Source organism: Argopecten irradians, chromosome 9 (genome assembly GCF_041381155.1).
Source record: "Argopecten irradians isolate NY chromosome 9, Ai_NY, whole genome shotgun sequence".
Taxonomy (NCBI): Eukaryota; Metazoa; Mollusca; class Bivalvia; order Pectinida; family Pectinidae; genus Argopecten; species Argopecten irradians.
In genome coordinates this window covers 7,391,970-7,407,761 of record NC_091142.1, presented here as the reverse complement: position 1 = coordinate 7,407,761, position 15,792 = coordinate 7,391,970, and the positions used below count along the sequence as shown (strand labels likewise).

The 15,792-nt window shown below is 33.4% G+C and overlaps 1 protein-coding gene across 1 annotated transcript; it reads right to left on the bottom strand.

The window, feature by feature from the left end:
* Positions 1 to 1,226: 1,226 nt before the first annotated feature.
* LOC138331280 (INO80 complex subunit B-like) lies at positions 1,227 to 12,190 on the bottom strand. Its single transcript, XM_069278802.1, has 9 exons — positions 12,059 to 12,190; positions 7,945 to 8,101; positions 7,341 to 7,423; positions 6,587 to 6,810; positions 5,904 to 5,955; positions 5,389 to 5,489; positions 4,324 to 4,374; positions 3,174 to 3,289; positions 1,227 to 2,485 (listed from the first exon to the last, which is right to left on the bottom strand). Exons 1-9 carry the CDS (start codon positions 12,102 to 12,104, stop codon positions 2,332 to 2,334), a joined length of 984 nt encoding a protein of 327 aa, XP_069134903.1. The 5' UTR covers positions 12,105 to 12,190; the 3' UTR covers positions 1,227 to 2,331.
* Positions 12,191 to 15,792: the final 3,602 nt, after the last annotated feature.

Genomic DNA, 15,792 nt, shown 5'->3' with positions numbered 1-15,792 from the left:
AAATGTCCGCAGTAGATGTAAACGAAAATCATATAGATTTATCAATTAATCGAATAGTAACTATAAAAATAATTGCCCATTGACAGTATATTTTTTTTTATTAAACATACATTGTTTATATATATAGAGAGAAATATCTCTATTTAAGTATAAATGTATTGTCTCACTGGTTGTTCTGTTATTGTGTATATGTCCATGTCAAAACGCCGTGCTTTCATTTCAGGAGAGGAATTAATATAAGCTTTTAGCTTGTTTTCCCATCCTAGCGGTATGTTTGTATTGGTGTATATGTATGTATATATTTGTTTTCCCATCCTAGCGGTATGTTTGTATTGGTGTATATGTATGTATATATTTGTTTTCCCATCCTAACTGTATGTTTTGAATAAATACTGTTTAAAATAGTGTGAGTGATCCTGATACCGACCATGACACAGCGTTACCTATATATGTATGTTGCTAAGGTTTTGCAGATGGATTGAAAACGTGAAATCAATTCACCACATAAAATAAGTTGGTTTCCAGTACCAGTTTTTACCTCGATTGGACTTGATTTTGACACGTTCTTCGGTCTGACGTATGTAAGTGATTAAAATGCTTCTAAACAACATTGACTTGCTCATCACTGGTGCCTGTTCGTGTTTCTATTTTAGGTTCAATGCCTGATCCAGCAACCTTGGCAACTTTTGAGTAGGGAAAGAGTTAAATATATTTTCAAGATGGAGACTTTTGGAGTCCATTTTGAATTTTTGAAAGACAGTGCAGTGTGTTTTGGAGGCCTAAAATAACAACACTTCTTAGACTGCCCTTTTCTTACATTGATAATATTTTCAGCACTAGTATATAAGAAGAAGAACTTTAAAATGTGTTTTTCATAATGGCGGCTGTGGTGACCATCGCTGAATCCGGAATGTCCGAAAAAATCAGTTAGTCAGGACCATATCAGTATCGTTTCAGGACAAAAAAATCAACGCAGCTAAATTGCACCAGTAGAAGTAGTTCAGAATGTGTTTTTAAGATGGCGGCCATCTTTGATTTCTGATTGACCCAAATGGCAAGTTTCAGCTATAATCCCATCGGTAGAACTTCTGAAGATGTTCAAATGTGAAAAGTTAACAGATGACGCACATGCAGTGGATGACAACGAAACATGATGACCTAATAAATGCTAAAATTTTGTTTCCTTTTTTGAAAACATACATTGAAATAACAACTACACATTTAACTTCTGTGGAGAAGGTTTATTTCTGAAATCATACATCTATAAAACCTTCATCCTCGATAGTCCAGGGGTTACTATCACTATAACAATATTACCATATCCCTGGGGTGGATATTACGATAGTGATAGTAACCCTTGGAATGTTGAGGGTGTAAAACCTTCTGTAGTATTGTTGTAACAAATAGTAACATTGATATGTACAGATCAGCAGGCTCTTTTTCACTTCATAGACCTTCTAAACTAGGGTGACAGTCATTTCCCTATCAAGAGTCTCTCACTTTATTTATTCAATTACAGGTGCGTATTCAGAAAACTGTTTCATCCATCAGGTACAATTCTCCGACATTCAAAACCAACACTTACAAATTAAAATGTTTGTTATATCTGTTCTACTACCTCTTCTAGAGGAGTTCCCATCAATAACATGGACATTTTCAAAGATGTGTACGTAAAACGTTCTCTCAGAAGAGCTAGGACACTTTGAATAAATAAGTATACTGACAGTGAATTTTGATATGCTAAAGCCTTTTATTTTTACTGTTTTGCGGGATATTGCTATGGTAGCAAAAATTGAACCATGAAAAATTGAGAAATTCATGAATTATATATACCTTTATAGCCAAATCACGAAATTCTAAAACTGTCAAAATTTTATTTTCTCCTTTCTAGTCTTAATCATGTAAATTTCTACCCGGAGAAATAACCGACTTTACATTATTTCCACAGCACACCATTTTGATTAATTTGCTAGTAAAGTGCCATTTAGTTAACAAAGCCTGTATTAACCTCGGCTTCTGTGAACTGGTTTACAAGAAAAACCACTTGGGATACAAAATAAATCAATGCATTAATCTGTTCACATTAATTCATGAATGTGCTAAACGTTGATTACACCACAATTTGTAAATCTGCGGTATTGTAGCAGTGCGTCCGAGTCTCGATTTTGTTACAGCATATTCACTCTTCACTCCTCTTGACAAGGATTTGTTCTCACTGACAGCAGTAGGACAGGTTTGTAAACTGCATATTTCCCTCTGGAGGCAACCCTAACACTAGGATTTTTCTCATACGAAAACCGGCTGCAATAATTGTATTCACGTAAAATTCTCTCAAGTTGCAACCCTCACACTGGGGAGGTTATGTAGCAAACTGTTTTTCTTGTAACATGCCAGACTACAGAGTGGCACACCAGTCTTTGAGCAGGAGTATTTCTTTAGGTTCTTACAGCCAGATATACTACACGATTCCTTTGCCTTCGGAGGTCTGAAATGAAAACCGAAATTTTTAAATGATACCGCTAACTTCCATTCTAGACTTTATTTCTTTACAATCCATGTAATATATATGTCTCTATTCAAAATCTTATGCTATTTTTTTCTGTTTTACTCCTTAAGTTTCGCTTGAATTTCTATTTTCTTATTTCTGGAACGGTCCATTACGAAATTGCAGGGGTGAGTGAGTTACTAGCAAACCAATTACATTTTTGTACTGTTTATTTTTACATGTTTTGTAAGAAACTTGAAATAAAAATATCAAAATCGGAGAAAAATCTTAGACGGACAAGGTGCAAATAAACAGGTTATTTGTAATAAATAAATATTATTTTATACTTCTATGGCCCTGGTTGCAGTTTAATACGAAGGTTCATTGATCCAAATATTACATATGAAGGTAAATAATCTTCATATCACACTGCCACTAGGGACATAAAATTGTTTATTATCCTAAAAACAATAGGCGATGCACTATTATTTCTGGTAAATTTACTCGAATCTGTGATGAGTAAAAATTGCCTTATTATATATAAAATCTTTGTTGTACATTCGATAGGGGAGATAACTCCCTGTGAAAGATGGGTGGTTACCACACTGGAACATTCCCAGTCATGTCATATGTATCAACTAATCACAGACACTGTTATAAACATGAGGTATAATAATACGTGTAATACCTGGATGTTTGAGCTGTGAATGGCAGCTGAAATCCGACGGGTACTGAGATGGCAACGCCCGATTGGTTGTTTGTATACCGGAACCGCGGAATGTTGGCTTTCTTTGATCCCTTACCCTGTAAAGAAACATACTCAAACTGATTAAAATTCAGCAGCTTTGGGTAAATGAATATTAATATAAACATGACTTTCTTTAACTCCGAAACGTAACACGTCCTTAAATGACCCTGGCTGTTAATCAATCAAACCAATGAACTTAAAATGTACAATAATTTCCTAAATCAAAGTACTCAAAGTACTGCAAATACAACGCCGCAGAAACAGAAAAATAGAATGAAATCAAATGAATATCAAAAATCAAAATATATAAACCATATTATAAAGACTTAAATATCAATTATTTCCAGAACATTCAACTGATCACAGAAAATACATATGTTGTGTTTGACATTTTTCTTGATTAAAGTTCCTACATGAAAATTACAAAGAAAACATGTCTTCATTAAAATGAGTTTTTATCCTAAATATACTCTTGTTTCTTATGTTGCACATACAGTTACTTTGGTAAAACCATGCACATATAAGGGCAGCCTAAGTTATTTTGCCTTTACCTCAGATCTGTGTTTAACATTCATTTAAAAACATTATTTTAAATTACACAAAAAGGGCTTATGATTAGTTTACTTTGAAACTCTAGATTATGTCTATAAGCCTTAGATAGGAAGTCCAATTTGAATTATCATTAACAGAGATTATGTAAGTTGGACAGAGGAGTCACCAGAAGGCAACAGTTGACCTAGATGGGCTGTGTATTATATAACACTCTGTGTATTCTACCAATCAGAAGGCAGTCTTCCCATGAATACTGATTGGTCCAAAGGTATATTATTAAATGAATAGGGAATTTATGAATGGAAGTTTATGAATGAAATGGTTCAAGAGGTCACCACTAGATGTCATTGTAGGGCAAGTCCTACACATCAATAGTAAACCGGATAGCATTAATACAAACGCTAGTCGCGTTGTATTAAAAAAGTGAAATTCCAAACTTGAAATGTAACTTCAAATCAAAATTAATATTCGATCTAGTTCCACCTCCCATATTACAATTTTTAAAATTTACACCATTCACATTACTTTTTTCACTTACCTTTTTCTTGTTGGATTCTTGTTTTTTCAGTAGCCTGTCCAGGGTGAGTTTCTAAAGAAAAAAACATACACATTTTATTTTCATTCACCTGTGACCATAAATGCCTCGTACAAATTTATGGAAAAGTCAGACAGACTGAAATACTGTGTATGAGGTTATTTTAACAGGTCAAATATTTCATTATTTTGACTTTAAACTAGAACTGGTTGCCAGAGTGGAGGACTAATACCATGGCTGCAAAAATTTAGTACAGTATAACTTGTCTAAACCGAACCCTGTATAAACCGGAAACTTGTCCATACCGATTAATTTGTTTGGTCCCAGCAAATTTTTAATAAACTATAGTACCCAAAACCTACATAATCCGGAACCTGTCTAGGTAATGTTACTATATCTTTCTTTATAAAATTAATTTGGGCAAACCGGCAGCAATGTTTTCACAACATGGGACTGATCATGAGGTGCCTAAGGGGATTTACCTGTACCAGTATACTAAGGGCTAGATAGTGACAACATTTCACTTTTCATTCGACAGATTTGTTTACATGTACATTATATTTGTGAATATTTTTCACGGTCAATTCTAACAATAAAACATACACATAACTTCTGAGAGTTTATTTGAATGTAGCAGACCGAGAGAAATGGATCGTACATGTGCACCTCAGAAACCAAGAAAACGTAGGATGGAATTCTGTGTTCTACCATGTACATATGTGAGAATAAATGTTTGTGCTGTAATAAAAATAAATTCTTCTGATGATTTCCATGTGAACATATTGTGATAAGGTTCTATCCTCTATAAACCGGACACCTGTATAAACCGAACAAATAGACTGGTCCCGTTCACATCCGGTTGAAACAAGTTATACTGTAATAACTCCATTAAGATTATTGCAGAACTGTATATAGTTTACTCAACTCTCCTTTCTGTCAGGGTTCTGTGCACCAAATTTTATCAAAATCTGTCAAGCAGTTTAGGAGGAGTTCGCCGGGCAATGTTGTGTCTACAGACAGAAAGACGGACAGATTGGCCTTACACTTTTCTTACAATCAACGTCATACCTTGTCTTTCTCACGTTTCTCATGGGCTTGTTGACGTCGTTTCTTCGCTCTCTGCTGTCGTTTTAACTGTTGTTCCTCTGTCAGCTCCACTTGTTTGTAGCCTAACAATGAATATTATACTCATTAATTCATACATCCTTGCAGCTGAACATCAAATATCTACTTAATTTTCAATAGTCAGTATTTCATATATCTTTAGCGTTAAACGTCCTCTACCTCCTACTCCCAATGTCAATGATGTTTCACAGCATATTTATATATACATGTACATTCACATTGTATAGTGAAAAGTTCAGTCCCAACCAACCGAATACTACAAAGGGCAGGGCCTTCCATAATAAAGGACCTTTAACTAATACAGTGAATTCGAGTAAATTGGGGTCTCAAAGTAATGCAGGTTCAATTTAATGAGGTTCTATTGTTACACATAAGCAAGGCAAAGTAATTGTCGAACCAAAAGGGGAAGTAACTGTTGATGGCTCGACATTTTTACTCAAGAAAGAATAATTATTTACCTGAAGGAAGTTCCAAGAGAGCTTCTTCTTTGTTTCCGTGTATCAGAGCCCTCTGAAATGTACAACACACATCATTTTAAGCAGTTTGTCCAGGAGAACTTCCAACCAGGTGTATCATGCAGTGAAATTTGTTATTATAATGGATGTCTGTAAGTGGAGGCAATGTCAACAGTAAGACTATTACTAATCGCTCCTTCACCCCTGAAATTCAATAATGAACTGTTCCACTAATTGAATTAGAAGAGTCCACGTGTGTCTACAGGGGTAAAGGAGTAAAGACATGTCATGCTTAGGCTTAAGTAACTTGCTCCATTTGGGTTTAGAACTCAAAATCAAGAGGCTGAACAAAAATGATGGAAATAATGACACCTGAATCACTCAGAAAGTATAAGCCTAGAAAATCAGTCCATAAAACACTACTTCACAAGAACATATCTTTGTGGATTTACACTTACTTTGCGCCATTGTTAATTCAATTTTTAGTTCTATTATCAAAGCTATTAAAAAGAAAATATCTTTCACACTTTTGAAATCACCAGTCACTCAAAACTGAAATGGATTAAAAGTTGTTCTTTTATGACATGTGTATTCTAACCCTGGAATTTCATAATGAAATATTCCAGCTTTGACGTTGGAACAGTTCATTTGTGTCTTCAGGGGTGAACAAATAAATTAATTAATACCTGTCTTGCGGTCAATAACTTTGGGTCTTTGCTTTTCTTTAACATCCCTGAATCATCTAGTTCTCCTTTCTCTAGAGCTTCCAGCCATTCCTTCTCTTCATCAGACGTATCCTCCTTCTTCTCTCCTACTACTGGCAATGCAGTGGCTGACGACTGTGTAGAGGCGATGTCGGGGATCGTGGCAGATGTGATGGTAGCCGTAATGGCGGAAGATGGAGGAGAACCTTAAATACAACAGGTTTTCTATTTATTTCTAGTGTGTCAACTATCCCTACAAATAGATAGAATGAAAACATCAACAAATAAGTCCTTCATATAACATTAATTCAATCACCCCTGAAGACACATTTAGACTCTTCTATATCAAAGACTAGACCAGTCCATTTAAATTTTAGGGGTGAATGAGTTTACAAATATATCTGTAAGACTTGACCCATCATAGATTATCAAGTTTACAGATCCCATTTAATGAAATTAATTTTATAGGTACCAGCTTAACATCACTCAAACACCCCTAACCAAATACTGGTACGATCCATTGTCAATTTTAAGAATCAAAATATGCACTAAATGGTGCTATGTCATTAATATCATTCACATTTCAAAAGTCTTTACTGTTAATAATAAGTAATTCTAATATATGATTTTCTCACTTCATTTTTAACGACTTTTACAATAATAAGATCATTGTATATGCTTATTCTTGAATAAGAGTTTGGCATTTCTGGACAGAAATTATTTTACAAATACAGACCCCATGTGTCATTGAGTACATCGATGATCTGGTCTTGCGAGTCCTCGGAACTGTCCTTTTCTTTCTGATCCACATGGGTTATACTGAAAGGTAAGGGAGATAACTCTGATGTGCATTTTGTACATGTTAAATAGTGGAGAGCAAGGTCAAAGGGGGAGATATCTCTGGTCCAAAGGAATTATACTAAAAATTGAGTGGCCAGTAATTTATGTGTAATAGTGGAGAAGTCAAAGGGGGAGATAAATGTTATCGAAAGGAGTTATATTGAAAATTGAATGGCCAATATTGAAAGGGAGATAATTTATGTGTAATAGCGGGGAAGTCAAATGGGGAGTTAATTCTGGTCAAAGGGATTATATTGAAAACAAGTGGTAAATTGTAAGGGAGATCTGCTAAAAGTCAAGGGTCAACTAGTACTGAATGCCCTGTAGTAGAGATAAACTTTTGCATTTTTTACATGCATTGCTAAATACGCGAAAATAAATTGCAGCCAAAAAAGTTGATTTACAGTGAGTATTTGCTGTGTTTTGTGACATATCTCCACAACAAATAATGTCTCACGTAATCCCTAAGAATGTTTTCTACTCTGTTTATGATTTCGTACTTTTTTGTTCCTAGTGTCTCTCCTCCAATCTTGAGCTTCAGTTTAATAGCTGGCTTCGCTAGCCCTCCTGGAAAAGGATCAACGTCATGATCTTTCCTCTTTTTGTGCTTCTTTTTGTGTTTTTTATGTTTCTTGTGTGAACTGCTGGGGGAATCCACTGCAAAAACATAAAGGGAAGATTTAAATTACATTACAAGTAACAAGATATCATGAAAGCAAGATAGCAAAAAAAAAAAAAAAAAAAATTAACAAAAAACAGAAAAGATCTATAAGCTGTATTTTGGCGAAGTTAATTTAAGTGGCAAGTTGTATACATATATGGTGTATTCCGACAACATTGATTAATTACGGCTGGTTACAAAATAAATTCACTGTATTATTAATACTTATGTGACGGTTGTCACTTGTATATATAAAGTGTAATGTAAGCTATTTTGTTATACTTGTGGTTGCAAGTATCTTTCAATGTGTAATTATAGTGCTTTGTTTTTATAATGATGTTAATGTATGTGTATGTGTTGGTATGCGGTCGGGCTAGACTTCCGGTCAAGCACGAGGGGCCCGGTAGCCATCGTCATATAAACATGCACGTGCATAAAATCAGTGAGTTTCGTTGAGAGTTGAGTTTTGGAGAGTGTAACAGCAAGATAAAATATGGCACGCCGTTTTGTCATAAAATACACATAATACTTAAGGTCAAATCTTTTGACCTTAAGGGCAAAAAACGTTTTTTGCCATTATGTACATTTCACCTTAAGGGCAAAAGATTTGACCTTAAGGTCAAATAACTTTTTTGCCCTTAAGGTCAAATCTTTTGCCCTTAAGGTCAAATCTTTTGCCCTTAAGGTTAAATGTACATAATGGCAAATAATTAATCTGTAGAAGTCACTATTCTATTCATACCCCTAATCACATAATGGACTTGTTCACATACTAAACAACATGAAACACCTAGGAAATGAAATTTTAAGTCCTTTAAAAGTTGAAAAAAACAATGAAAACACCAAACAACTGATGAAAATTGAAAATCCCATAAAATAATTTAACAAAATTATTTTCAAAATTGTTCATTAATTGACACTAGAAGTATATCTAGTTATAATTCATTTGTATTGCTAAAATTATAATAAAAAAGTTGTAACTTTACATGTATATTCAAGAAATCTTTAGCTCTTGCTTAAGGTCAAATAACCTTATGTTAATATATCCTTTGCCCTTAAGGTCAAAAACCTTTTTTAACCTTAAGGTAAATAAATCTTTTGCCCTTAAGGTCAAAAACCTTTTTTAACCTTAAGGTAAATAAATCTTTTGCCCTTAAGGTCAAAAACCTTTTTTAACCTTAAGGTAAATAAATCTTTTGCCCTTAAGGTCAAAAAACTTTTTTTGCCCTTAAGGTAAATAAATCTTTTGCCCTTAAGGTCAAAAACCTTTTTTAACCTTAAGGTAAATAAATCTTTTGCCCTTAAGGTCAAAAACCTTTTTTAACCTTAAGGTAAATAAATCTTTTGCCCTTAAGGTCAAAAAACTTTTTTAACCTTAAGGTAAATAAATCTTTTGCCCTTAAGGTCAAAAAACTTTTTTAACCTTAAGGTAAATAAATCTTTTGCCCTTAAGGTCAAAAAACTTTTTTTGCCCTTAAGGTAAATAAATCTTTTGCCCTTAAGGTCAAAAAACTTTTTTAACCTTAAGGTAAATAAATCTTTTGCCCTTAAGGTCAAAAAACTTTTTTGCCCTTAAGGTAAATAAATCTTTTGCCCTTAAGGTCAAAAAACTTTTTTTGCCCTTAAGGTCTTTTGCCCTTAAGGTCAAAAAACTTTTTTAACCTTAAGGTAAATAAATCTTTTGCCCTTAAGGTCAAAAAACTTTTTTAACCTTAAGGTAAATAAATCATTTGCCCTTAAGGTCAAAAAACTTTTTTTTGCCCTTAAGGTAAATAAATCTTTTGCCCTTAAGGTCAAAAAACTTTTTTTAACCTTAAGGTTAATAAATCTTTTGCCCTTAAGGTAAATACATCTTTTGCCCTTAAGGTCAAAAAAATCTTTTGCCCTTAAGGTCAAAAAACTTTTTTAACCTTAAGGTAAATAAATATTTTGCCCTTAAGGTCAAAAAACTGTTTGGACTATTTTATACTTAAGACGATAATAAAAATTTTACCATTCCCCTTGAAAAAATGAAAAATACTACAAGATTCTTGAATTATTGAAACATTGAAACCTCATTGTCCATTGCTGATACTGTTTATTGAAGAAACACCTTATCTCAAAATGACTCCCCTTCCCCTTAATGAAATGAATACTAATTCTGAACAACAAACAATTGGATGATTCCATTCCCAGTAAGTGGTATATCAACATTAAAGGGACAATTCACTCAGGCTACTTCTTTTAAATAAACAAGAAGCAAAATATAGCATAAATGTATTGTTCTACATTTCTTATGAAACATATAACGTAAAATAACGTAAAACATTGATAAATTCCACGACATTGTTAAGTATTTTAATTAATATCGTTGAAATATCAAATCGTTGATCAATAGGATTAAGCAGGTACAATATGGACGATGTACCCATACCCGAGTCAAAGTTACGCACGTTAAACAAATAAACTACATAACCACTGAGAAGGTGATAAAAAAAATTTTGGGAAGACAATTCACCTAATAAGGTAAACACAATACTGTCAGAGCGATTTGAGCAGTTCTAGATAAAAGTTGCATTACTCTACGAGCAAGGGACAGGGTTCGGCATACAAGAAGTTCGACCACAATGTGTAATGGCGGAGAGCGAGCGAGTTTGAACACCTACACACATGTCACAACCACGGACTTTTCATGCATATCACAGTAAAACCGACTGATTTAATTTTCATTAGAACTGGGTTTTTTTCGATATATGTACAAAGTCTAATGTTCTCTTAGACTGAATTGTCCCTTTAAGGACATCACACATAATGACAAAAAATATTTTTTGCCCTTAAGGTCAAAAGATTTGACGTTAAGGTCAAAAGATTTGACGTTAAGGTCAAAAAATTTGCCATTATGTAAAGATTTGTTTACAACAACTTAAGGTTAAAAAATATGGACATAATGGCAAATAAACGGCGTGCCATAGATAAAAGAGCTTCAAGTATCCAAAGAAAATATCTAGAATTGGTGAGTGTAACTCATTTAACTTCTATATATATCTATCTACATTTTTCATATATAGAATCATAGATCTTATAGAACCTTGTGGGAAAACAGAAACGAGAAGAAATTCCCGTTACGCTTGTATTCTCAAAAGTATCATGATAAATTGGGCTCAATGTTGTAATACAGCTACGTATATAGTTACTCGCAAAACTTGCATTGAGAGTCCGCTGGTTAGCGTTTTTTATTATCGAACATTATTTTGCTGACTGTCAACACGATGTGATGTCTCAAAAGTGTCTTGTCATGCTATATCTTTAATTATAACATTGTTGGAGTACTGTATAGTGTTACATGTATCTTATACTTGTGTAGCGGGATTACACTGGGGCGATCACCGGTGACCAGGTAGCTCAGTCGGTAGAGCACTCGGCTAGTGTTCTGAGGGTCCAGGGTTCGAATCCCGGTCTGGCCGCTACATTTTCTCCTCTCCTGTTACACTTGAGTCCCCATCCACCAAGTTCAAACAGTATAGCCTAACCGACTAAAGCTACATTTTCACCTGACACAAAATTGTTGAGCTTCCCAATTCCTAATCCATCTTTTAAGAACATACATACATTTATATACAATTTAATAAAGAGCAATTAGATTCTAATTTTGAGACAAAGGTTTGGAGAGAGAGATATAAGGAGATTGAAGGATATTGTATTCGATTATGAAATTTTTATAACGTTAGACTGACAGGCTACTATTACAGTACGTATAAAAGTAGCCTTTTATAATGTCCTAATATCTTCAGGAGAGTCATGAGCAAAATGTGTACAGTACCCGACAAAACATCGTTCTTTTCCTGAGTAGAAATCGTAAGTTTTTAATATAATTAGAACACCCCCCCCTTTCATGGTCTACAAATTGTGATTCACATTCGCCTAGATATAAACATGTCCACTAAGATTTTGGTGCTGTGAATAAAGAGTTAAACCTGAAAGTAGCTCTTCTTCAGTTCCAGAACCTTTACGCTTCCCCATGATATTATAATCAAGAATAACGTGTTTCACAGCATGTAAACAACCACATTTTGGGTTAGGATATTACTACAACACGGTGATCAACGGTTCTCAACTGAACCCAATATTAGCCAATTCTACAAGAGTTGTCGTTCCTAAAACATACCGATGTAGGCCACAGCAAGGATTTATAAGTACTGGATACACACTAATCTATAAAATTTATAGTTTTATAGATAAAATTATCATTAAAGCATCAAATTGCCTTCTTGGAGGATTTATGGTCCCTTGGAGGATTTACGGTCCCATAAATCCCATCAAATTGCAGACAAATTGAATAACGTGCGTTATGAGTAATTTTATGTGCGTGAATAAATAAAAGGACGAATCCAATTTTTTAAGTCTTCTTTTTATTATTTATTTAGCAAATGTTTGATACATTCGTTAAATTCAGCCTTTACAATATCCAGTAGATTCTAGCTGATTCATTATTATTTCATAAATAGGCCTACATGTAGATCTTCAAACTTTGCCTGCTAGTTTTTTAGTTTGGTGCTTTTACGTTCATTTCATTTGAGTTTTTAACTTTTGAGCAATTAAAATCAAATAATATTATGAGCCTTCAAATTTTTACCAGCTTCCATTATACTTCGGATCAGAAATTTATAATTTTGTTGTACATTGATAACTAAAATAAATATTTCATGTCACATTTGTATCATGCATCCAATTTATTTTTCTAGATATATTCAAACTATACACGAAATCAGGTGAGAGATACATCTAGCTCCTACAATTCAAGTGTATTCTAGGTAATATGTTTTAGAATATATGTACATCTGTACACATGTATTTCAGAAAATCAGGTACATGTACATGTGTACTTAATCTCAGAATAAATGTATATACAGATGCATACCTTTCATATGTATTCATTCAGGAAATTGCACCATTTACTATATACTAATCTCTTGTTATATACACCCACGTACAAATGTATATATGAGTTTAATATAAACAAATTGAATTGAATTGAATTTGAAGAGAATTTGAATTACTTGAATTGGAATTGAATTGTAGATGTAACAAAAATTTTGAGGAATACAATCACCACAGGTCCAGAACTGGCATTCATACTTAATTACTAGAATTACTAAAAACTATAATATAGCTACATCAAGGATTTATACATGTAAGTCCTATAAAGGCCTACTACCTTTCCGGAGTAAAAGAAAAAGGTTTTCTTAAAAACATTAATAACATCAGATAATATATAGCGATGGCCTAGGATGAGGTTACAACACCAAACTTATGCAAGATTTCCTGCGTAATATATGATAACAGTGGAGAGTCATTTTGCTGTTTTGCCTCTGGCGCAGTTAGGCCTATAGTCAACTATCGCGCGGTATTTAGAATGACGGCGGGAAACATAAGACGACCCGCGTTATGAAAAATAACGTTTTATTTATTTTAATCAAATTTTCCAGAAGGTGTTAATACGTGTAAAATTAACGGTAAGTTAATAACTTTTGCGACTCTACAAAATGATCGATCTCGTTTTAAACATTAAAAACCGTTTCGGAAAGGTAGTGGGCCTTAATATTATAAGCTACATCAAGGATTTATACGTCCTTGGCTACATGTACATGTATATCAGTTCAATTAATACATCCCCGAGCCAGGATATGATATGAAAATAATCCAAGGCTAGAGGGCAGAATTAAATAGTGTCTAGTGTGTGTATCATTTCGTAATATTAGGAGAATTTTCAGCTATGGGACAAGTTCTGTCCGAGGCATCTAGAATTCAAATACTGACATAGATTCATTGACATGTATATATTGGCAGTCAGTCAACTTAAGGCCAATCCAATGGCGAAATATTCATAGAAATGTTAGGTTTTTGGTGGGCGATAAGGAATCCAGATCTCAGGGGCATTGTCTTGAAGGATGATTTAAAATGTATAATAATGTTTGCACACACAAAAATATAAATAAATAAATAAATAAATAAATAAATAAATAAATAAATAAATAAATAAATAAATAAATAAATAAATAAAAATACAAAATAATATGTACATGTATGTATCTAAAATATCTTCATTTTGGAAAAAAAACAACAACAAGATAACAACATTTTCATACAATTTCAAATAAAAGAAGAAGAGCATTTTGATAAAATAAGTATTTTCACAAATTATATTTTTGTGATAATACATAAAAACTACAATACATACATACATCACTATAAAATGCATCCAGCCACATTTGACTTATTAGATTAAAAAATCATATCAAAGTTTATAAATACATGTAGTTCTTCTGAACCAGTCGTAATTACATCATGCACAGAGGCTATCACAGCATGTTATCCATTGAACTGGATGCTATAAATGGAAAATGTGTAAGAGATGTCTACGTGTTGCGACGCATGACTGATCATCATAGGGTAATCATAAGTGTCATCTTTGATGGTGGGTGGGGAATGATCGAGGTAAAAAAAAAAGACTCGGTAGCCATGATGACAGACCTGTGTGCCACTTTTATCTTATATTTTATCCCCCGATTTTTTTTCTGTGGTGTGCTCGTCGTTGCGACATCAGGAAAAAATTCATATAGAGAATATTTCTACAAAATGATGCATTCTGAAAATCAAGGACGTATATGAGAAATCCTTATGAAAATTACCATTTCATAATGTTCAATGAATTCCCATAGTAACCTAAAGATATATCCTTATTGGGAATGGCTTTTTATTGTGTGTTTTTTTTAGTTTCACTTTGGCGAAAATTTTGGCGATAGAATTTGAAAAGTTGGCGTGAAACCTGGCCTGTTTTACAGTATGAAATATTTACATACATATAGATATAGCAACGAATAATATAATTCCTTGGATAGGCCTAGACACATATATACATGGGTAACCACTATAATTGTGGCATGCGTGTACAATTTACACAATTGCCAAATTTCAAACGAAACAAAAAATAAGCACCCTCACTTTTATATTGATACAAATACGCCAAACTTTCTCGACAACAAAACATCCCGATTTACGGTAAGTTACTTACCTCTTTTGGGTTAGTTCTGTGGCAGCAGAACATTGTCTTATTAAATATACTTAGCTAATTAGGTTCAGCCTAATTTCTGCATGGCTATACTCTCAGGCTAACTGAGTATTTTCCCATATGCTTTTGCATAAAAAATATTTTATAAATTGTAATACCCAAATCTGAAAGCGTTTTGAAGAGAGTTGCAATTTTTTTTCTAACGTGTGCTTGAATCTTGATTTTTTTTCCCCTTAAATTTCACAAATAGATGCCTTCATTGTTCGTTTTCTTGTCAGCAGTGCATATATTTTTAAATAGGGCCGGAGCTTAGAGGCATGCCCGGTCAAGTCCTGTGTTTCAGCAGGTTCGAGTACACCTCCTAAATGCAGTTTGATTAATAAATGTTGTTGTTTAATTGTGTATATATATGTCTATTTAGCACAAAAAATAATATGAAATAATAATTTTGCTTTTGGTGCATGCGGAATCAGTACTTCATTCCATAACAGGACATAGTGCCACGGAATTTTTTCGGGATGCAATTGATTATTTGTAATATTTTTATGTTGAAGTAAAATAAGAAGCTCAAACTTTTCAATGGTGGTAATTATGTAAAGTAAGTAACTTTTGTAACTGAAGAAAAATGCTAAATCGCCT

Excerpts from the sequence above, each read along its gene's own strand:
- LOC138331280 (XM_069278802.1), bottom strand. The coding sequence starts at position 12,104 with ATGGGGAAGCGTAAAGGTTCTGGAACTGAAGAAGAGCTACTTTCAG. Across the intron at positions 5,490-5,903 it reads TCTCTTGGAACTTCCTTCAG|GCTACAAACAAGTGGAGCTG; the intron begins GTAAATAATTAT and ends ATTCATTGTTAG. Across the intron at positions 2,486-3,173 it reads TTCACAGCTCAAACATCCAG|ACCTCCGAAGGCAAAGGAAT; the intron begins GTATTACACGTA and ends TTTTCATTTCAG.